Source organism: Sparus aurata, chromosome 6, assembly GCF_900880675.1.
Source record: "Sparus aurata chromosome 6, fSpaAur1.1, whole genome shotgun sequence".
NCBI classification, from domain to species: Eukaryota; Metazoa; Chordata; class Actinopteri; order Spariformes; family Sparidae; genus Sparus; species Sparus aurata.
In genome coordinates this window covers 8105414-8123133 of record NC_044192.1, presented here as the reverse complement: position 1 = coordinate 8123133, position 17720 = coordinate 8105414, and the positions used below count along the sequence as shown (strand labels likewise).

At 40.7% G+C, this 17720-nt stretch overlaps 4 protein-coding genes across 4 annotated transcripts in view; 2 read left to right on the top strand and 2 right to left on the bottom strand.

Annotated features, from left to right (window-relative positions):
• lmcd1 (LIM and cysteine-rich domains 1) overlaps nucleotides 1-8638 on the bottom strand; it is a 68431-nt gene extending 59793 nt beyond the window's left edge. Inside the window, exon 1 of the mRNA XM_030421256.1 lies at nucleotides 8482-8638. The gene's annotated coding sequence lies outside the window, so the exon portion shown is untranslated. The remainder of the gene's footprint in view (nucleotides 1-8481) is intronic.
• On the top strand, nucleotides 917-4677 carry LOC115583963 (nuclear factor 7, ovary-like). The gene is made up of 2 exons (XM_030421246.1): nucleotides 917-2537; nucleotides 4555-4677. The coding sequence occupies exon 1, from the start codon at nucleotides 1075-1077 to the stop codon at nucleotides 2500-2502; it is 1428 nt and encodes a 475-aa protein (XP_030277106.1). The 5' UTR covers nucleotides 917-1074; the 3' UTR covers nucleotides 2503-2537; nucleotides 4555-4677.
• LOC115583968 (zinc-binding protein A33-like) lies at nucleotides 5030-7024 on the top strand. Its single transcript, XM_030421251.1, has 2 exons — nucleotides 5030-5122; nucleotides 5275-7024. Exon 2 carries the CDS (start codon nucleotides 5292-5294, stop codon nucleotides 6672-6674), a length of 1383 nt encoding a protein of 460 aa, XP_030277111.1. The 5' UTR covers nucleotides 5030-5122; nucleotides 5275-5291; the 3' UTR covers nucleotides 6675-7024.
• Nucleotides 8639-9470: 832 nt separating the features above from the next.
• Nucleotides 9471-17196, bottom strand: gmppb (GDP-mannose pyrophosphorylase B). Its single transcript, XM_030421258.1, has 10 exons — nucleotides 17077-17196; nucleotides 15895-16089; nucleotides 15686-15766; nucleotides 15089-15137; nucleotides 14529-14671; nucleotides 14222-14380; nucleotides 13865-13943; nucleotides 12274-12401; nucleotides 12009-12191; nucleotides 9471-11650 (listed from the first exon to the last, which is right to left on the bottom strand). Exons 2-10 carry the CDS (start codon nucleotides 16021-16023, stop codon nucleotides 11519-11521), a joined length of 1083 nt encoding a protein of 360 aa, XP_030277118.1. The 5' UTR covers nucleotides 16024-16089; nucleotides 17077-17196; the 3' UTR covers nucleotides 9471-11518.
• Nucleotides 17197-17720: the final 524 nt, after the last annotated feature.

The window sequence follows — 17720 nt, the reverse complement described above, 5'->3', positions numbered from 1 at the left end:
TTCTTCAGAGTCAAACGAGAACAGGGCGTCACGTTTGAGGCTGATGTCATATTTTGAAAAAGTAAATTCTTATATTTGGGAAGAAGCTGCAGTCTTTGAAAGTGAAAACATATTACAAAGCTATTAACTCATAATATTGAGAGAAAAATGTGTGGAGAGAAGCCGAGAGCAGCCGTGATTGTGGAGAATGTTTTCAAGCTTGTTCTGTCTACATCTTAAGTTATCTCAAAATCAATCATGTTTCTTCATGTTGAGTTTTATCTCAAACATGTTTTTCTGATGATGTGGACTTCTTGTAAAAACAAGTGGCCACACTTCATGTTCAGGGTTTCATATTGCAGTTGTTCATTTCAGCCTTGACAGAATGAAACATCACAGAAGAGAAAGGACAAAAACTGAAACGGGATGAAGAGAGTATGATGACACAAATGACTTTCAATGGGACAATTTTCTACTTTAAAACCAACTGTGCATCGTGGTTTATCTTTTAATACTCCAGTGATTTACAGTAGTAGTGTGCCTCTAAAAAAGTTGAGGTACTTGATAATGATGGACAAAAGAAAACTGGTGTAATCAAAGCAGCATTTTGAATTTTAGTCCCAAATGTTGTTGAATCTCTGAAAACGCTTGATACTACATTTCCTAAGATGCAACTCAATAGCGTATTTCATCAGACCCTGAAAGTATAAGGCTTTCTTACAAAAGAAAATCACGCTATCCAATTTAACTACTTTTTAATCTAACACCCTGCCTCTCACTTCAGAGTAATGCAATCAGGTTTCAGGGTTGGCAAATGCCAGCAGGGCAACGTCTGGACTTGCCCCTGCACATAAGGCGTGTGTGGGCGCTATGTGGGTTCCTCATTCCACAGACCTTCACAAACCAGACCAAACTCTACAACGAGGCTGCCCAAAGGAAGAAATACTGGGATTATTGGAATACTGTACTTCACTGTGCTGCTGATTTCACATCATAAACAGAAGTTTCAGAGGAGCTACGACACAAACGGGAAAGTAAAAACGTTCAACTTGACTTGCCATCGTCCCTGTCTGCCTTCATCGTTTTCAGCTTCAAATGTCTTCTCGGTCAGAAAAGGATCTTTCTTGTCCGGTCTGCTATGGCATCTTTAAAGATCCTGTTGTTTTGTCATGCAGCCACAGCTTCTGTAAAGACTGTCTGCTGTCATCGTGGAGAGACAAACAAACACACGAGTGTCCGGATTGTAAGGAGATATCTTCAGTGAGTGATCCACCTTGTAACCTGGCATTAAAGAACCTGTGTGAGACCTTCTTACACGAGAGAGACCAGAGAGCATCAGCAGAGTCTGAGGCTGTCTGCAGTCTGCATGGTGACAGACTCAAACTCTTCTGTCTGGACCATCAGGAGCCAGTGTGTCTCGTCTGCAGAGATTCAAAAACACACAAGAACCACAGATTCAGTCCCATCGATGAAGCTGCACAGGATCACAAAGAGGAGCTTCAGAAATCGCTGAAGCCCTTACAGGACAAACTGAAGAGCTTTGAAAAAGTAAAAGGAAACTTTGATCAAACAGCAGAACACATTAAGGTCCAGGCCCGACACACAGAGAATCAGATTAAAGAGCAGTTTAAGAAGCTTCATCAGTTTCTACAAGAGGAAGAGGAGGCCAAGATCACTGCTCTGTGGGAGGAGGAGAAGCAGAAGAGTCAGATGATGAAGAAGAAGATTGAGGCTCTGAGCAGAGAGATAGCAGCTCTGTCAGACACAATCAAAACCACAGAGGAGGAACTGAGAGCTAAAGACGTCTCATTCCTGCAGAACTACAAGGCTGCAGTGAAAAGAGTCCAGCAGCTCCCCCTGCTGGATGATCCACAGCTGGACTCAGGAGCTCTGATAGACGTGGCCAAACACCTGGGCAACCTGACCTTCAACATCTGGAGCAAGATGAAGGAGATGGTCTCCTACACTCCTGTGATTCTGGATCCAAACACAGCCAACCCAGAACTCATCCTGTCTGAAGATCTGACCAGTGTGACACGTGGACAGAAACTGAATCTTCCTAAAAACCCAGAGAGGATTCAAATGCACCCCATTGTCCTCGGCTCTGAGGCCTTTAACTCAGGGACTCATGACTGGGATGTTGAGGTTAGAGATGATGCATTTTGGGGCCTAGGTGTCTTAAGGGAGTCTGTCCAGAGAAAGGGACGAATACAGACTGGATTCTGGGAAATTGTGAACCAGAATGGAATATACAAAGCCATCTCTCCACCACTCCCTGATAAAGTTCTCACAGTAAAGAATCTCCAGAGGATCAGAGTTCACCTGGACTTTGACAAAGGAAAACTGTCGTTCTATGATCTCGATACTAACACACACATACACACCTTCAAACACACTTTCACTGACAGCCTGTTTCCATACATTGCTCCCCTGGATAAACTGCCAATGAAGATGTTACCAGTGACTCTCTCTGTTCAAATGGAAAAGCAGACAGTGCCGACAGGCTTCTGGTCTACTTTCTAGTTTCAGCTAGACATGCTATATGTTATTATTTTCAGGTGAGGTAAGCCAACTCAGAAATGTCATCATTTGGCATCAGTTATAATACAAGTTCTTGAAGTCATTATGAAACTTGAGCCTCTCTGTGTGTCTACAATATTTGATGTTGATAATGATGTTCGAATTTTAAAAATCAAATAATATATTCACAGATAAAAAATGACGTCCATAACAGTAAACAACACTCTGACAAAATAAAAATTTGTCGTGAGACTCTTTTAAAAACATATGCTGACGTTAAAACGGTTGTTCGAACAACGGTCTCCCGCTAAGCTAGCAACCGTTGCTAAGCTAGCGCTGGGACACTTTCTCCTCTTACCTCCTTAAAGTCATCCCATTTTAAGTCCGAACATGACATACATTTTATAGTAATGTGTTGTGACAACATTTGGTCTAATGGTCTGGAGAGATTTAACGCTAGGCACAAAAAAAACAATTGGTTCGAGTTAAGATCAGAATTTAAGTTTGCTTACCTGATTCTGTCACCAAACAAATGGCTACCAATGTTCGTGACTCGTCAGGAAAATACAGCTCTTAAAAATATGTGATGGTTTCACGTAAATAAATGTTGAAACACATTCTCAAACAGTGGCCTCTTACTAAACTACCACTCCTCCCTAAACTAACTCTAAAACAAAAGCTAATTTGAACTAGATATGACATATTTTGTGGAAATGGTGTTATGAAATACATATGAAATGTAAAAATGTTATGTATAACTTTACATTAAATGAAACGTGGTTTGCCTAAAACTACAATGCCAACATATTTTTCTGGCGACTGGGCTGTTTTTATTGGCCAACACACACATCAATATCAATATATCCTCATATTATCTGTAACATAATATAGCCATGATGATATATTAGTAAAGCTCTAGTTTTATTGTCTTTATTGGGGATTCATTGTATTAAAATCCTGATATATTCTTTTTTCAGGACAATATTTTTAATCCTGTTCTATCAGTTATTATGTTAAAAATTAAATTACTTTCTTTAATTGTGAATAACTTTGGACTCAGGCTTTATTTGAACTTACTGTAAGTCACTATGTATGTATGGGAAGTTTTGGGAAAGATTTTTGTAAATGGTATATTACTGTTTGTGATCTGATTAATTACTTTTATTCATGATTCTAAAACCAATAAAGAACAAAATTGAAATGGTTTCAGATTGTCTGTTGACTTCAAACACAATTTATAGTACTATGTTGGGATAGTAAAATCTAAGATAGATTTCTTTTTAAAAAAGAGATCATATTCTTTGAGAATAAAGTCAAACAAGAAAGAATTTAAATTTTTCAACAGTAGACTTATTATATTATAAACATAATTTTTAATATTAAGATTAAAATGTGCAGCATTTGAGAATAATACCATATAACAAAGCACTTAACTCTATATTACTCACTAATATTGTGAGAAAAATGCAAAATGTCTCTCATGGTTTCCAGATTGTTTGTAAGCTTTATATCTCCACATCCTTATTAAATACTGTTTGTTCATGTTTCACAGTTTTACCTCACTCATCTTGTCATACTGCGATAAAGAGTGTGTAATTCATCTTCAACCTGAAAGGTTTTATACAGCAAGAATTAACTTAACAATACCAAGAGTAGAAGACAAAGTCGAATGGACTACACACATTACTTACAACTGTAAAAAAATAAATACACACACTACATTTAAAATTCTACTTCAGACCAACTGTACATTGTGATTGCTTTTACTATTCTCTTAAATTAGTATTGCACCTCTGAAAAATTGTACTTGAGAGAGACAGACAAAAAAACTTCATTTTCGATCCTAATGTTGGTGAAACTCTGAAAACACTTGATCCTACATCTCCCATAATGCACCTTTGGAAGCGCTTTCATTAGACCCACTCTGCAGGTAAACATGAACATCTTTCAAACTCCACCCCTCCAGTTTGTCACGTTTTCAACAAATGTTTTCTATCTCCAAACACAAACTAAGATTATGACATGACCTTGATGACATCACTGTTACATCATCAGGGTTATCTTCTCCTCCTGAGCTACAGATGACATCACACAACCGTTTTCACAGCACTTACCATGATGTGTGACCTGATCTCCATGTGGAAAGTTACTGGAGGGACTTTTCAACATACACCAAAGAGACGAGACGACAATATGGTCAGTAGATTATATTATTCTCTTAAAAAAGACTTCATTACAAGATTTGACTTCATTCATTCAGACACAGTCCAAGTTAACATGTTCAAATACTGGTTATCACTAACTGCATAATAACATGGAACCGCTTCTTTCTGTTCAGAGATCAGTTTAGTCGATTATCAGGATAAAATTACACTGTTTCTTGTACTGGAATCTCTGTGTATGTGACAAATAAGGAACCCTGGACCTTGACCCAAAAACCTTGAGCAGGATTTACTTTTCAGTGTGAACATGTTAGGATCCAGAAGGTGGCAGCAATGAAATGCACACTGATCCCAAACACCATGAAAGAAGAAGAAAGTTGCTCTGAGTCAAACAGGAAATAGTTTTATACTCTGTTCACTTCTGACTGAGAGGAGACACATCGAAAGACAAGAGTTAGGAGGTAGGAGTATTTAAGTAATTACGCAATGAAGAAGTGAAATGCTTCAGCCTGGATAAACACACAAAGTGAAAGTAACTAAGGCGACTCTCTGCAGCAGGGAGGGGACACACAGCTGACGTCCTGTTTTAACGTGTTGTCTGCTTTGTTTTCAGCTTCACTCAGAGAAGACATGGCTTCCAAATCAGAGGAGGATCTCTGCTGTCCGGTCTGTCAGGACATCTTTAGGGATCCTGTTGTCCTCTCATGCAGCCACAGCTTCTGTAAGGACTGCCTGAATAGTTGGTGGAGAGACAAACCAACACGTGAGTGTCCAGTTTGTAAGAGAAGATCTTCAAAAACTCAACCACCTGTTAGTCTGGTGATAAAGAACCTGTGTGAGGCCTTTCTACAGGAGAGAGACCAGAGAGCTTCAGCAGAGTCTGAGGCTGTCTGCAGTCTGCACGGTGAAAAACTCAAACTCTTCTGTCTGGATCATCAGCAGCCAGTGTGTGTCGTCTGCAGAGACTCAAAAACACACAACAACCACAGATTCAGTCCCATCGATGAAGCTGCACAGGATCACAAACAGAAGCTCCAGAAAACCCTGAATCCCTTACAGGACAAACTGAAGGTCTTCAAAGAAATTAAAGGAAACTTCAATCAAACAGCAGAACACATTAAAGTCCAGACTAAATGTACAGAGAAGAAGATTAAAGAGCAGTTTAAGAAGCTTCATCAGTTTCTACAAGAGGAAGAGGAGGCCAGGATCACTGCTCTGAGGGAGGAAGAGGAGCAGAAGATTCAGGTGATGAAGGAGCAAACTGAGGCTCTAATATCAGAGATAGCAACTCTGTCAGACACAATCAAAACCACAGAGGAGGAACTGAGAGCTGAAGACGTCTCATTCCTGCAGAACTACAAGGCTGCAGTGAAAAGAGTCCAGCAGCGCCCCCTGCTGGATGATCCACAGCTGGACTCAGGAGCTCTGATAGACGTGGCCAAACACCTGGGCAACCTGACCTTCAACATCTGGAACAAGATGAAGGAGATGGTCTCCTACACTCCTGTGATTCTGGATCCAAACACAGCCAACTCAGAACTCATTGTGTCTGAAGATCTGACCAGTGTTAGATATGAAAAGAAACTGAATCTTCCTGACAACCCAGAGAGGATAGAAATGCAACGCTGTGTCCTCGGCTCTGAGGCCTTTAACTCAGGGACTCATGACTGGGATGTTGAAGTTAGACATGATGCATTTTGGGGCCTAGGTGTCCTAAGTGACTCTGTCCATAGAAAGGAAGAAATACTGACTGGATACTGGGGAATATGTTTCCTTGATGGAACATACAAAGCCGCTTCCCCGCCACTCCCAGATAACATCCTTGCAGTGAAGAATCTCCAGAAGATCAGAGTTCACCTGGACTTTGACAAAGGAAAACTGTCATTCTGTGATCTTGATACCAACACACACATACACACCTTCAAACACACTTTCACTGACAGGCTGTTTCCATACATTGTTACCCTGGATAAACTGCCAATCAAGATATTACCAGTGACTCTCTCTCCGTAAAAACAGAAGAGCAGGCAGTGCCGACAGGCTTCTGATCTACTTTCTAGTCTTAGCTAGACATGCTATGTGTTATTATTTTCAGGTGAGGTAAGCCGACTCAGAAATGTCATCATTTGGCATATCAGTGATAATACAAGTTCTTCGAGTCATTATGAAACTTGAGCCTCTCTGATAACACATAACACTGATAAAATCACAATAATTCACGTAATTCACGTAATTAAGGATCAAGATGCATACCTAGCAGCCTATATAGGACTACATAGCAGGACATTATAGAGTTAACAAATAAAATCATTGTAAATAACATTAAACCATGTAATAAAGATCATGTGGTAGAATTATCTTAACCACGACTTTCACTTTTTTTGTTCAGCAACCCAATCCCCAGAATAAATATTACAGTTCTGCAAACCCATGATATGTTACCTACTACTATACACTACCTTTGTTAAAACGCTACTTTACTTTATGATCACTTTTACATTTAATGCTGTGACAACACTGTTGTTATGGTCTGGTGAGGTTTAGGCACAAAAACCACTTGAAGTTAAGATACATTTTTAGCTTCCCTGATTCTGTCGCCCAAAACAAAAATGGCTAAATATGGTCTTATTTCCTCAAAAATATCAGATTTTATTGTCAGCAGTCTCAAACAGCGGTCTCTATTATCGGCTTGAAGTCAGCTCATATATTATTTTTTGAAGGTGATGTTTTGTTGGAATATGTTGAGATTTAGGCACAAACACCTCTTGGTTTAGGTAATGATAACGTTTTTAGTTAGCTTGCCTGAGTCTGTTGTTTAAAAAAAAAACTGTCCTATCTTGTTAAAAATTTCTTGGTTTTGTTGCAGCTAACATGGCTATTGAGAGTGAGGAGTTGTCGTCATGGTACAAAGCCCCTCCCTCGATCTCGCGGGATCTTCCGCCTCTCCGCCATGATGGCAGGATGCCACCGGCAAAACACGATTGTTTACGTGTGTTCTTAACTCTGTAGTAGAGGAGGTTTTTACAATTCCGCACTGTTTTACCATGCCTGGTAGTCACTGCTGCGTTAAAAACTGCTTCAGTATTGCCTCTGCATTTACACTCGGGTACGTTCTCTAAACATGTCTTTTTGTCAGTACAACGCTGTTTTCACCACCTGGAGGCTTGTAGATGGCCAAGTCCTGCACCCAGCCACAGCAGAAAGTCTCGTAACTTTCCAAAGACTTGTGGCTTTTAAACTCCTGCATTGTGTAGTAACTTACACCAAAAACAAGGTAACTGACGATGTCCATGTATGTGCATGGAGGTAAATGATCCAGGTCTATTTTGGATGTCCGAGAGCTTCTCCAAATACCGCTGTTATGCGCTTGGTGTGAGCTTGTTCCTGTAAGGTCCCTTTTCTTTCGCCTTATCTTTTTGCATTGCTTTACTTTCTTCCTTTTCTTTCTCGTATTCGTAGATCCGTCTCTGTCCCGCCGAAATAATAAATGCGCAGAAATTAAAGAGCTCTGGACTGTTTAGTCGCGCCTCTGTGAAGTTCTGCAGGCGTTGCCCCTGACAACCGATAGCGTCTCCTACCATCATGGCCGACCGGCTCAGACCCCACCCAAATCAACCCAAATCAGCACGTGACTCCTCAATCTCAATAAAATGTCTTGGGACTCTCATAAACCTAACAAATGATAAGAACCGCTCAACTAGTAATCCTCACTGAAATTACTAAAAACAGAACTTGATACGATTTATTTTGTAGTTTGTTTAGTGGTCAGGTGAGGTCTTAAAACTATGTTTAAAAACCACTTGGTTAAGTATTAGCTTACCTGCTTCCGAGGCCACAAACACGGCTAAAAATGATCCTGTCTCCTCAAGAATATGCTGTTTTTTTGCAGCTAACATGGCTGAAAAATGTCCTGAAACTCTTTTTTAAAAACATATGCTGACGTTAAAACGGTTGTTCGAACAACGGTCTCCCGCTAAGCTAGCAACCGTTGCTAAGCTAGCGCTCGGACACTTTCTCCTCTTACCTCGTTAAAGTCAGTTCATTTTAACTGTGAACATGACATAACATATTTTATAGTAATGTGTTGTGACAACATTTGGTCTGATGGTCTGGTGAGATTCAACTCTAGGCACATAAAAACACTTGGTTCGAGTTAAGATGCAGTTTTAAGTTTGCTTACCTGATTCTGTCACCAAACGGCTACAAACGATCGTCATGACTCATTAAAAACTACAACTCTTAAACATATGTGATGGTTTCACTTAAACAAATGTTGAAACACAAGCTCAAACAGTGGCCTCTTGTTTAATTACCACCCCTCAAATAACTGACAACAGCTTGAACTAGATATGACATATTTTGTGGAAATGTTGTCATACCTATCTCATCTTTTCATACTGCAATAAAAAGTGTCCATAATTCATGTTCAATATGAAACGTTTCATACAGGAGGAGAGAAGGCCAAAAAAACCTTAATTTTCGATCCTAATGTTGTTGAAACTCTGAAAACACTTGATCCTACATCTCCCATAATGCACCTTGGACCAATAGACCCACTGTGCAGGTAAACATGAACATCTTTTGAACTCCATCCCTCCCGTTTGCCACATATTTTCTGTTGTAGTTTGGTGTCTGCAAACACAAACTAAGATTACCCTGATGACATCACTGTTACATCAGCAGGGTTATTTTCTTCTCCCGAGCTACGGATGACATCATACAACCGTTTTCACAGCACTTACCATTATGCGTGACCTGTAAAGTTACTGGAGGGACTTTTCAACATACACCAAAGAGACGAGACGAGAATATGGTCAGTAGATTATATTATTCTCTTAAAAAAGACTTCATTACAAGATTTGACTTCATTCATTCAGACACAGTCCAGGTTAACATGTTCAAATACTGGTATTCGCTAACTGCATAACAACATGGAACCGCTGCATTCTGTCCAGAGATCAGTTTAGTCGATTATCAGGACAGACAGACAGACAGTAACCTGCTGCATGTGTTCATGGTCAGTAACAAGTCACACAGAGAAAGACACATCAACACATCTGTGCATCTGAGGTGACAAAAACATAGAAAGCTTCAGAGCCCATCAACTGTATACGTTTATCGACGTATTTCATAGTAGCAGGTGTCAATTGATTAAACCTTGCCCTTATTTAATGTTTAGATGACCCTTTTAGTGTAAGGAAGACTCAAATCAAGAGGCGTGGATACTTCGCGGCTGTCTTTTGAGTGCGAGGAGTGAAATCAATGTTCGGCAGACTTTTCCCTTTAAGTTCACAAATGCGCCTAATTCAAAATATCTGATGTTAAATTCAGCATTTTTTGTCAGTCAGTCTAAAGAATCTCTTATCAGCTATCTAAGAATTACCATGACATTTGGTTCAGATGTCAACAGTCCCTGCAGGATGAAACTCAGTGACCTTGTTGGTCCTTGTGAGTTTTGATTCTTTGGACATTTGGACACTAACAAGTCTAATTTTCCACTTGTCCAACAGCTCAGTTTACGACAGTATACTTCTTTGAGATGAATGTTTAGATGACATGCTAATATACTAAATGTCACATGATAACATTAGCATGTAAACACCTAATAGCTGCATGTTAATATGCTAGCAGTAGGTAAATCATGTATAGTTGAGATGAGAAAGTACCGCTCAAACTGGGTCTGACACTTGTCAGAGTGCGTAAATGTCATAAAATGGCCACTTTTAGCCACACTAGTCAAGTATTTTTGTATGAGTCAGAAAAATAAATTCACCTTATTTTGTGACAAGCTGTACATCACTGCAGAACGGTGAGAGGTTAAACCACTGGAGGTCACCAAAAACGAAGATTTATAGACGAGGTTATGGTACTTCGAGTAGAATATTCCAGATGTAGCCTGACGCAAATCTCTCGTTATAAAAAGCCTGCTACATTTCGCTCAGCAGTAACCAGTTTGCCATTGAAGCGCAGTTTTTATGATAAAAAGAAAGAGCATAAAACATGTAAAGTTTACCGAGGCATAGAGACATCCACTCTGCAGCTGATTTAACCTGAACTTATCATTCCTTTTTATAAAAATGGATCAAATTACATTCATCAGGTGGACACAGACATGAGTTGCATGATAATGTTCCTGTGTGTCAGCTGGATGTGTGAATAAGCAGCTCTTTGCTAAAACATTCGCCATAACAACTTTATAAGGTGTTAGGTGTTTACAGCGTTGTGTTCCGCTGCCCCCCAAAGAGGACAACAAGTATTCTATTAATGCAGCTTTGACTGTAACCAATGCTGCATTTTGGTTAATAAGTCAGGACATTTTTCTCAGTGCCGTCCGTCCTGATTCCAGTCTCTGCTACAGCAGATGTAGTATGATCCTTCAGTACCTGTTCACTGACACTCTGCAGCTGTCCAGGAAATGGAAATGCATAGTGAATCTAAACAGCAGTGTTCGCAACGCTCTCTAACCCGCTCTCCCCTTATATACACTTCACATTAGACCCTCCACCTTCTGACAGACAACCAGCCCAGGTATATCAACCCTGCCCTTCACCTTCTCTCCATTAAAGCAGAGACATTTATCATCCACCATATTCAGGAAACTAGTGTTATAAACCTGTCTGGTGGGCTGGGCTGCTTTTTTTTACAAATCATATGCTCATCATTTCTGATTGATGGACGGTGCAGCCAAGCAGGGCTAAAAACGAGTTCAAACGAATTAAAATAAGTGAAAAAACATTATTTTGTTCTTTTTTTCTCTTCTCTTTCACCGCTCTCTCTCTCTCTCTCTCTGGCACAGTTTGGGTTTTCAGTTGAGTTCATATAAAAGGTTGTTTTTTTTTTTTTTGCTCCACACGATGTTACATGATGATTCGTGGCTCTGGGACCGATTCGTTGATGGATTTGTGAGGCAGCACGTTGGCACCGTTCAGGTAAAGCTCGTCGTTCACAATCACATCCTCACCCAACACCGTCACGTTCTCCATACGAACCTGATGACGCAAGTAAAGAAAGGCAAACCGTCAACACACCTGACAGCAATCATAACACAAAACTGTTCCTTTTATAAAAAGTGGGAGGGGACCAGTAGATTCACACAGGGCTCAAAACTTTAGTTGGAATCAAAATATAGACCCAACATTTTTTTCACCAGGTTTACATCTTAAAACAGCTGCATTTACAAAGACTTTCTTCACCTTTCAGAGGAGCAGTTGCCGGCTTTGATTAACCCAAACATCTCTGCTTTCACTGTCAGTCTTAATGTCTTCAGTTTCGTTCACACTGTCAGATTCAGTTACTCAGACACTGATCTTTGTTGGACACGGTTGGTGTCCTCTGTTCTTTACTCACCCACTGGCCAACGGAGGAGCTCCACCCCACGATGCAGCTCTCCAGCCAGGAGTGCGATCGGACCCGCGCTCCCTTCAGCACCGTGCAGCGTTTTATCCTCACGCCGTCCTCCACAACCACGCCAGCCCCGATGGTGACATTGGGGCCGATGGTGCAGTTCTCCCCAATCTGTGCCGTCGGGTCCTGCAGAGGAAAGCAAGAACGGGGGATTATTATCGAGCGCGAGTTCGGTATCCAAAATGTAGCGGCAATGAGCTGAACTCACCACCAGAACGTTGCCGAGGAAACCGGGCCCCGTGTGTAGCCTCTCGGGAGCGTGTTGTCGTAGCGACTGAAGGTACATGCACATCCCTGTCAGGAAGTCTTTAGGCTGACCGATGTCCATCCAGAAACCTGCACACAGATAGACAGACGGACAGACAAACAGACAAGCAGACAAACAGTATACAGAGATACAGACAGGGAAAGCAATTAGTTACCATGGAAACAAGGACACAAAACTAAGCGTTTCCTTTTGATCTACAACAGGTGAGAAACTGAAGCATTAAGTCACAAGACAGGTCAGTGACTGCTGATCATTTTACTGCAGATATTTTTTAATTGTTCCCTGAGCTGGGAGCTGCTCAGTGTTTCGCCAGAGTTACTCAGGGAAACAAAGCCACTAGGACCGGACCAGAGACTAGGACCAGTCAGCCTGCAGGGCCTACAGCATGAGGAGGGGGGTTAAAACTGCTCAGCTACATGTTTCAGCTGCTTCACACAAAGCTGATCGCTCCCAGAGAGGGATGAGGATTGAGAGATGCACCGATTCCAGTTTGATTAGTCTCAAGGTTGGTTGCGATCGTCTCCTTATTTTATCTGAACAACACAGAATCAAGCTCATTTGTGGATGTCGGCCATGTTTTGTTGGTATCGGTGCTTCTCTACAAACAACTCCTCTCCAAAACGACATGAGTCCTGATGTGCAGGAAAGCCCAAACACTTACGTCTGGTAGAGCTGTAAGCTGTGAGACCAGAATAAGCACACAGGTCAGCTCCGTATGATATACTTCTTTATCATGTTACCATTGTGTAAATACATAAATACAATGTATCACAGGGGACACAGTTCATCATTCAAGGATGAGTTTGACATTTTGGGAAACATACTAATTTGCTTTCTTGCCAAAGTTTGATTAGAATATTGATACGACTTTCATATCGTTGTGCTAAATATGAGGTAATTACCAGCAGCCTGCTAATAAAGCTAAGCATTAAAGAGTTAGCCTGATGGTCAAAAGGTGAAAAATCCCCCTGTCAGTATTAGCACCTCCAAAACTCTCTGATTAAAACATGTTTTATCCTGTTAGTTTCACCTGTACATACACTTATGTGTAAAATCGTTATTTGGTTAACAAGTGGAGACTCAGTAAGCTGGCCGCTGGTGGTTAGTTCCCATTTAGTAAAGTCCAACAGGTCAAGAAACATGAGCGGTCAGACAATGTTGTAAACAAACCTCCACGTTAGACAAAACTCATTCTGTTTGGGTCAGTAAAAATGATGACCCAAACAGTGTTATAAACATCCATCACAGTTTACAGACGCACTTCCTGCTTTGACATACCGTACTAACTGTAGTAATGTGCACACAGTTTTTTCTGAACAGTTTAGCAAATAAAGTAAAGTCACTCTAAAGTGCTTTAAATAAGCTAAAACACTGTCTGAAGGCAGATGATATGATATGATTTATGTCTCTGTTTATATCGTTTATTTTATAATATATATATATATATAATAGTCATTTAACCCTCGGTAATAAATCTGTTTCAGATTATGATTCTGATTCTGAATGCAGCCAAGTTGTAGTAATTAGTTACCCTGTAGCTCCATCGCGTACAGATGTCCCTCTTGTGCCATGACAGGAAATATCTCTTTCTCTATGGATGTTGGTCTCAGCTGCACAAACACAAACACATAAGAGTCACAAACATACAATTAAATGGCAGCACTATACATGAATATTTACAGTAGATATGAATGTAAATATGGCATAATACTTATCAGTGAACACCAAAGAGTTCATTAAAGAGTGCAGTTTTATGGTGGCATTTTTAAACTCCGACTGCACATTTACTTTATTGCACAACTTATGAGGCTGTGTGTGTGTGTGTGTGTGTGTGTGTGTGTGTGTGTGTGTGTGTGTGTGTGTGTGTGCGTGTGTGTCTAAGACTCACCTGGATCCTGCTGAGCATGCTGGGATTGAAGATGTACATGCCGGCGTTGATCTTGTTGGAGACGAAGACTTGAGGTTTCTCAACGAACCGATGTATAATGCCGCTGTCTGACTCAAACACCACCACACCGTATTTAGACGGCTCCTCCACACGCGTTACCTTGACAAACACACAGCGGCCTTCAACAGTCACTCTTACGCCAAAACTCTGGCAAAGATTTCACCTATTCTCTCTCACAGTTGTCTTTCACAGCTGGAAATGGCCAGAATCTGACTTAAAAACACATTGTACTGTCTGTGTCTCTCACCACGATGGTTCCCTCCTTGCCGTGGTTGCGGTGGAACTGCAGCATGTCTTTGAAGGGGAAATCACAGATGACGTCCGAGTTGAGGACGAAGAACGGCTCGTTGTCGATGTTCAGCAGCTCTCGAGCCAAAGCCAAGGGGCCCGCTGCACACAAACAAGCGCGTGTTCATTCCTCATATTTATCAATTTTATCAATGTCAGTCAAAAATACAAATACTACAGTTGGACATCAACTCAGTAAACAGGGCTGGTTAATGACAACGTTGGAAATACAGAGTTTATACATCAGTTTGATTATTTGTCAGGTATATGATGCACTGGATGAGCTCAAATCAGTAAAATCTAGTTCTTTTTTCTATCGATATCTTTGAATATCCAACAAAATTGTTTAGTTTCATAAATAATTATACTGTGTTAGAAGACTATAGTACATTTGGTGGTCTCGCAGTTATTCCAGGCTCTAACTATTTCAGTCACTGGATAGGTTTAAAAAGCACATCATTGTAGTACTGAGGTAGCTTCTTGTCTGTCTGGATTTGCCTGTAGTGAAGAGAAACTCACCCGTCCCCAGAGGCTCCTTCTCGTGAGACAGAGAGATACGAATCCCAAGCTGAGGAGGAAACGGTGAAACATTCAGGATACTGCAGACTGAGCACAATAATCAGTTCTGTATTACTCAAAGTTCATCAGAGCAAATAAAAATGTTTATAAAACACACGGTCCGGGGGGTCAGATTAACCATTTTAACAAGCTAAAACAATCCAGGGATACTCCGAGTATGATTACACGACCGTAAATAAACAGTATTACGGTTTTGGACTGTTTATGGGAAAAAAGAAACAATCTGAAAATGTTACTTTAGGCTCTGTGGAACTGTGACGAGACTTTTTTCCAAATTTTGATAATTTATAGACGAAAATATTAAGTGTGAAAATTAAACGATTATGACAATCATTGTTAGTTGCCGCCCTTCCACTCAACGGACAAATACTACCTGCATGACTCAACACCACTGGGGGTTTGAGGGGATTTGTGTGAATTGGACAGAACCGCTGATCTGGTCGTGTACTCGATTAAACCCATTTATCGTGTGTTGTGTGAGTGCTGCTGTGTTTCACAGCAGTAACAGTGCGTCAGCGTAATGGTTTGTTTGCATACCCTCTCCTCCTGGACTCTCATCTCTCTCTCCAGCAGCTCTGACATGTAGCTCACGGCCAGAACCACATGGTCCACCCCGGCCTGCGCACAGACAGAGAATGTAAGTTGTACAGATGTGTTGGATATTATAACTTCTCACTGTGACGACGGGACAGCAGCTGGCTCTCTAACCCCACCTAAACCCCACCTAAACCCCACCTCCAACGTACCTTTACCAGTGCCTCCACCTGGTGCAGCAGGATGGGTTTGTTGCAGAAGTCCACCAGCGGTTTGGGGACGCTCAGGGTGAGCGGTCGCAGCCGGGTCCCGTACCCTCCAACCAGGATCAAGGCCTTCATGCTTCCAGCTGTTAGCAACCGTTACCAAGGCGACCACAGCTCATCAATGACAAGACGGCAAGAAGCCTGGAGGAGAAAGGAGATTAACAGTGACTGTGTTTTGTAATAGATGATCTAATCCATGTGACTTTTTATGACTCGGAATCCCAAAAGGTCACAGGACATTTGGTCACCCAAATCCTTCTTCAGGGGGCACGACTGTTATATTTCATCCCTCATTTACTTATTTAGGTTTTTCCTTTAATTTCTGAAGTCACTCCATCACTATATTGTGTGCCAAGTTCGTATTTTGGCCTGACAGAGGCGCTCCTGAGAAGACCTACAGGAAGTTGTTCACCTGCTAATCTGTCAACTAGCATCCACTGCAGTCAAACAGGATTCCCACACTGTAAAACCTGTTAAACCTGCACTCCAATACGCAATTTCAGTCAAAAGAGCCTATACTGAATCTTAATATAGTTTCAAACACACGGCATTGTTTGAACGACTTAGATGATATAAGCTTCTGTATACCTTTGGCAAAATAATGATCTGATTTCTCACACCAGAATTTTAATCCGGACACCGAAACCGTGTCCTTCATTCACTCTGGTTGTCCCCTCGTGATGGCGTACATGTCTTAATTTAGTTTCTGTGTGGTGTCAACAAAACAACCACATTCACAGGCGATAAAACGAGAGCACAGAGAGGGAGAACCCCAGACTAAAGCAGGCACTATTTTGGGCACATCACCAGCAGCTAATTTAGCCATGTTAGCCACACAGTGATACAGTACTTTATCTACCGTAAAACTGCAATAATTTACATATAAACATGATTAAGTCTACATTGTAAGTTATGAGCCTAGATTAAAGTACAGACTGTGCTCATGTTCTGAACTGTGACACAAATGAACTTACAGTGATTGTAGCTAACTCACGTTAGCTAAGCTAGCTAACTTACTGCTCTTATTAATTTAACGATGCGGCAGTCAATTAAAAGCTGCTTACTAACATGACATCCCTCTCCTGACTTTTGTCTGTGAGGAAATTGATCAAATGGAAGCAGACTTACAGGAATTTGTTCACCAAAAGTCTCCAGGAGGTCTCTGAATCAGTGAAACTCTGGGAATGACACGTAAGATCGTTCAAATCCTCGTTCATTGTTTGTTTTCCTGCTTAGCCGCTAAGCGTCAAGTGAGACAACGGGACAAACGACGCATCCGGTACTTGGTTTCAAAATAAAAGCATTCGTATAATCAGCCAATAATATCGCTTTTGGATATTGTCTTTTCACAGACATGTATATTAAGCATGATGGCTGTATGGATGATGGAGCTTTTAACCCAGAACGCCTGTAAAAGTGTGAGGCAACATAAATCTTTTATCAGTTTATAATTGTTTTCTGTCAAAATCTTTGTGTGTGTCAACAAATATGGGATTTGATACCAATTTACCACCAGAAAAGAAAAATTCATGCATGCAAGAGAAAACAGCAATAACTAATCAAAATCACAGACATTAACAATCTCCCAATGAGAAATAAATGACTGCATGAATCTAAACCTCTTCTACACTACATTATGCTTTATAGAAAAACATGATTTTTATTTTTTATTTTTTAGAATAGAATAGATTCCTTATTGTCATTGTTTTAAGAAGAAAACAACGAAACACTGATAGCAGCTCTTTGTTTGACAAATATGATAAATTGACAAA

Bases quoted from the DNA above. Each gene is read 5' to 3' on its own strand.
- LOC115583968 (XM_030421251.1), top strand. From the start codon at position 5,292: ATGGCTTCCAAATCAGAGGAGGATCTCTGCTGTCCGGTCTGTCAGGAC.
- LOC115583963 (XM_030421246.1), top strand. From the start codon at position 1,075: ATGTCTTCTCGGTCAGAAAAGGATCTTTCTTGTCCGGTCTGCTATGGC.
- gmppb (XM_030421258.1), bottom strand. From the start codon at position 16,023: ATGAAGGCCTTGATCCTGGTTGGAGGGTACGGGACCCGGCTGCGACCG. The intron at 14,672-15,088 runs GTGAGTTTCTCT...GTTTGTGTGCAG, and splicing joins GAAGGAGCCTCTGGGGACGG to CGGGCCCCTTGGCTTTGGCT. The intron at 12,402-13,864 runs GTAACTAATTAC...ATCTGTGTGCAG, and splicing joins GTACGCGATGGAGCTACAGG to GTTTCTGGATGGACATCGGT.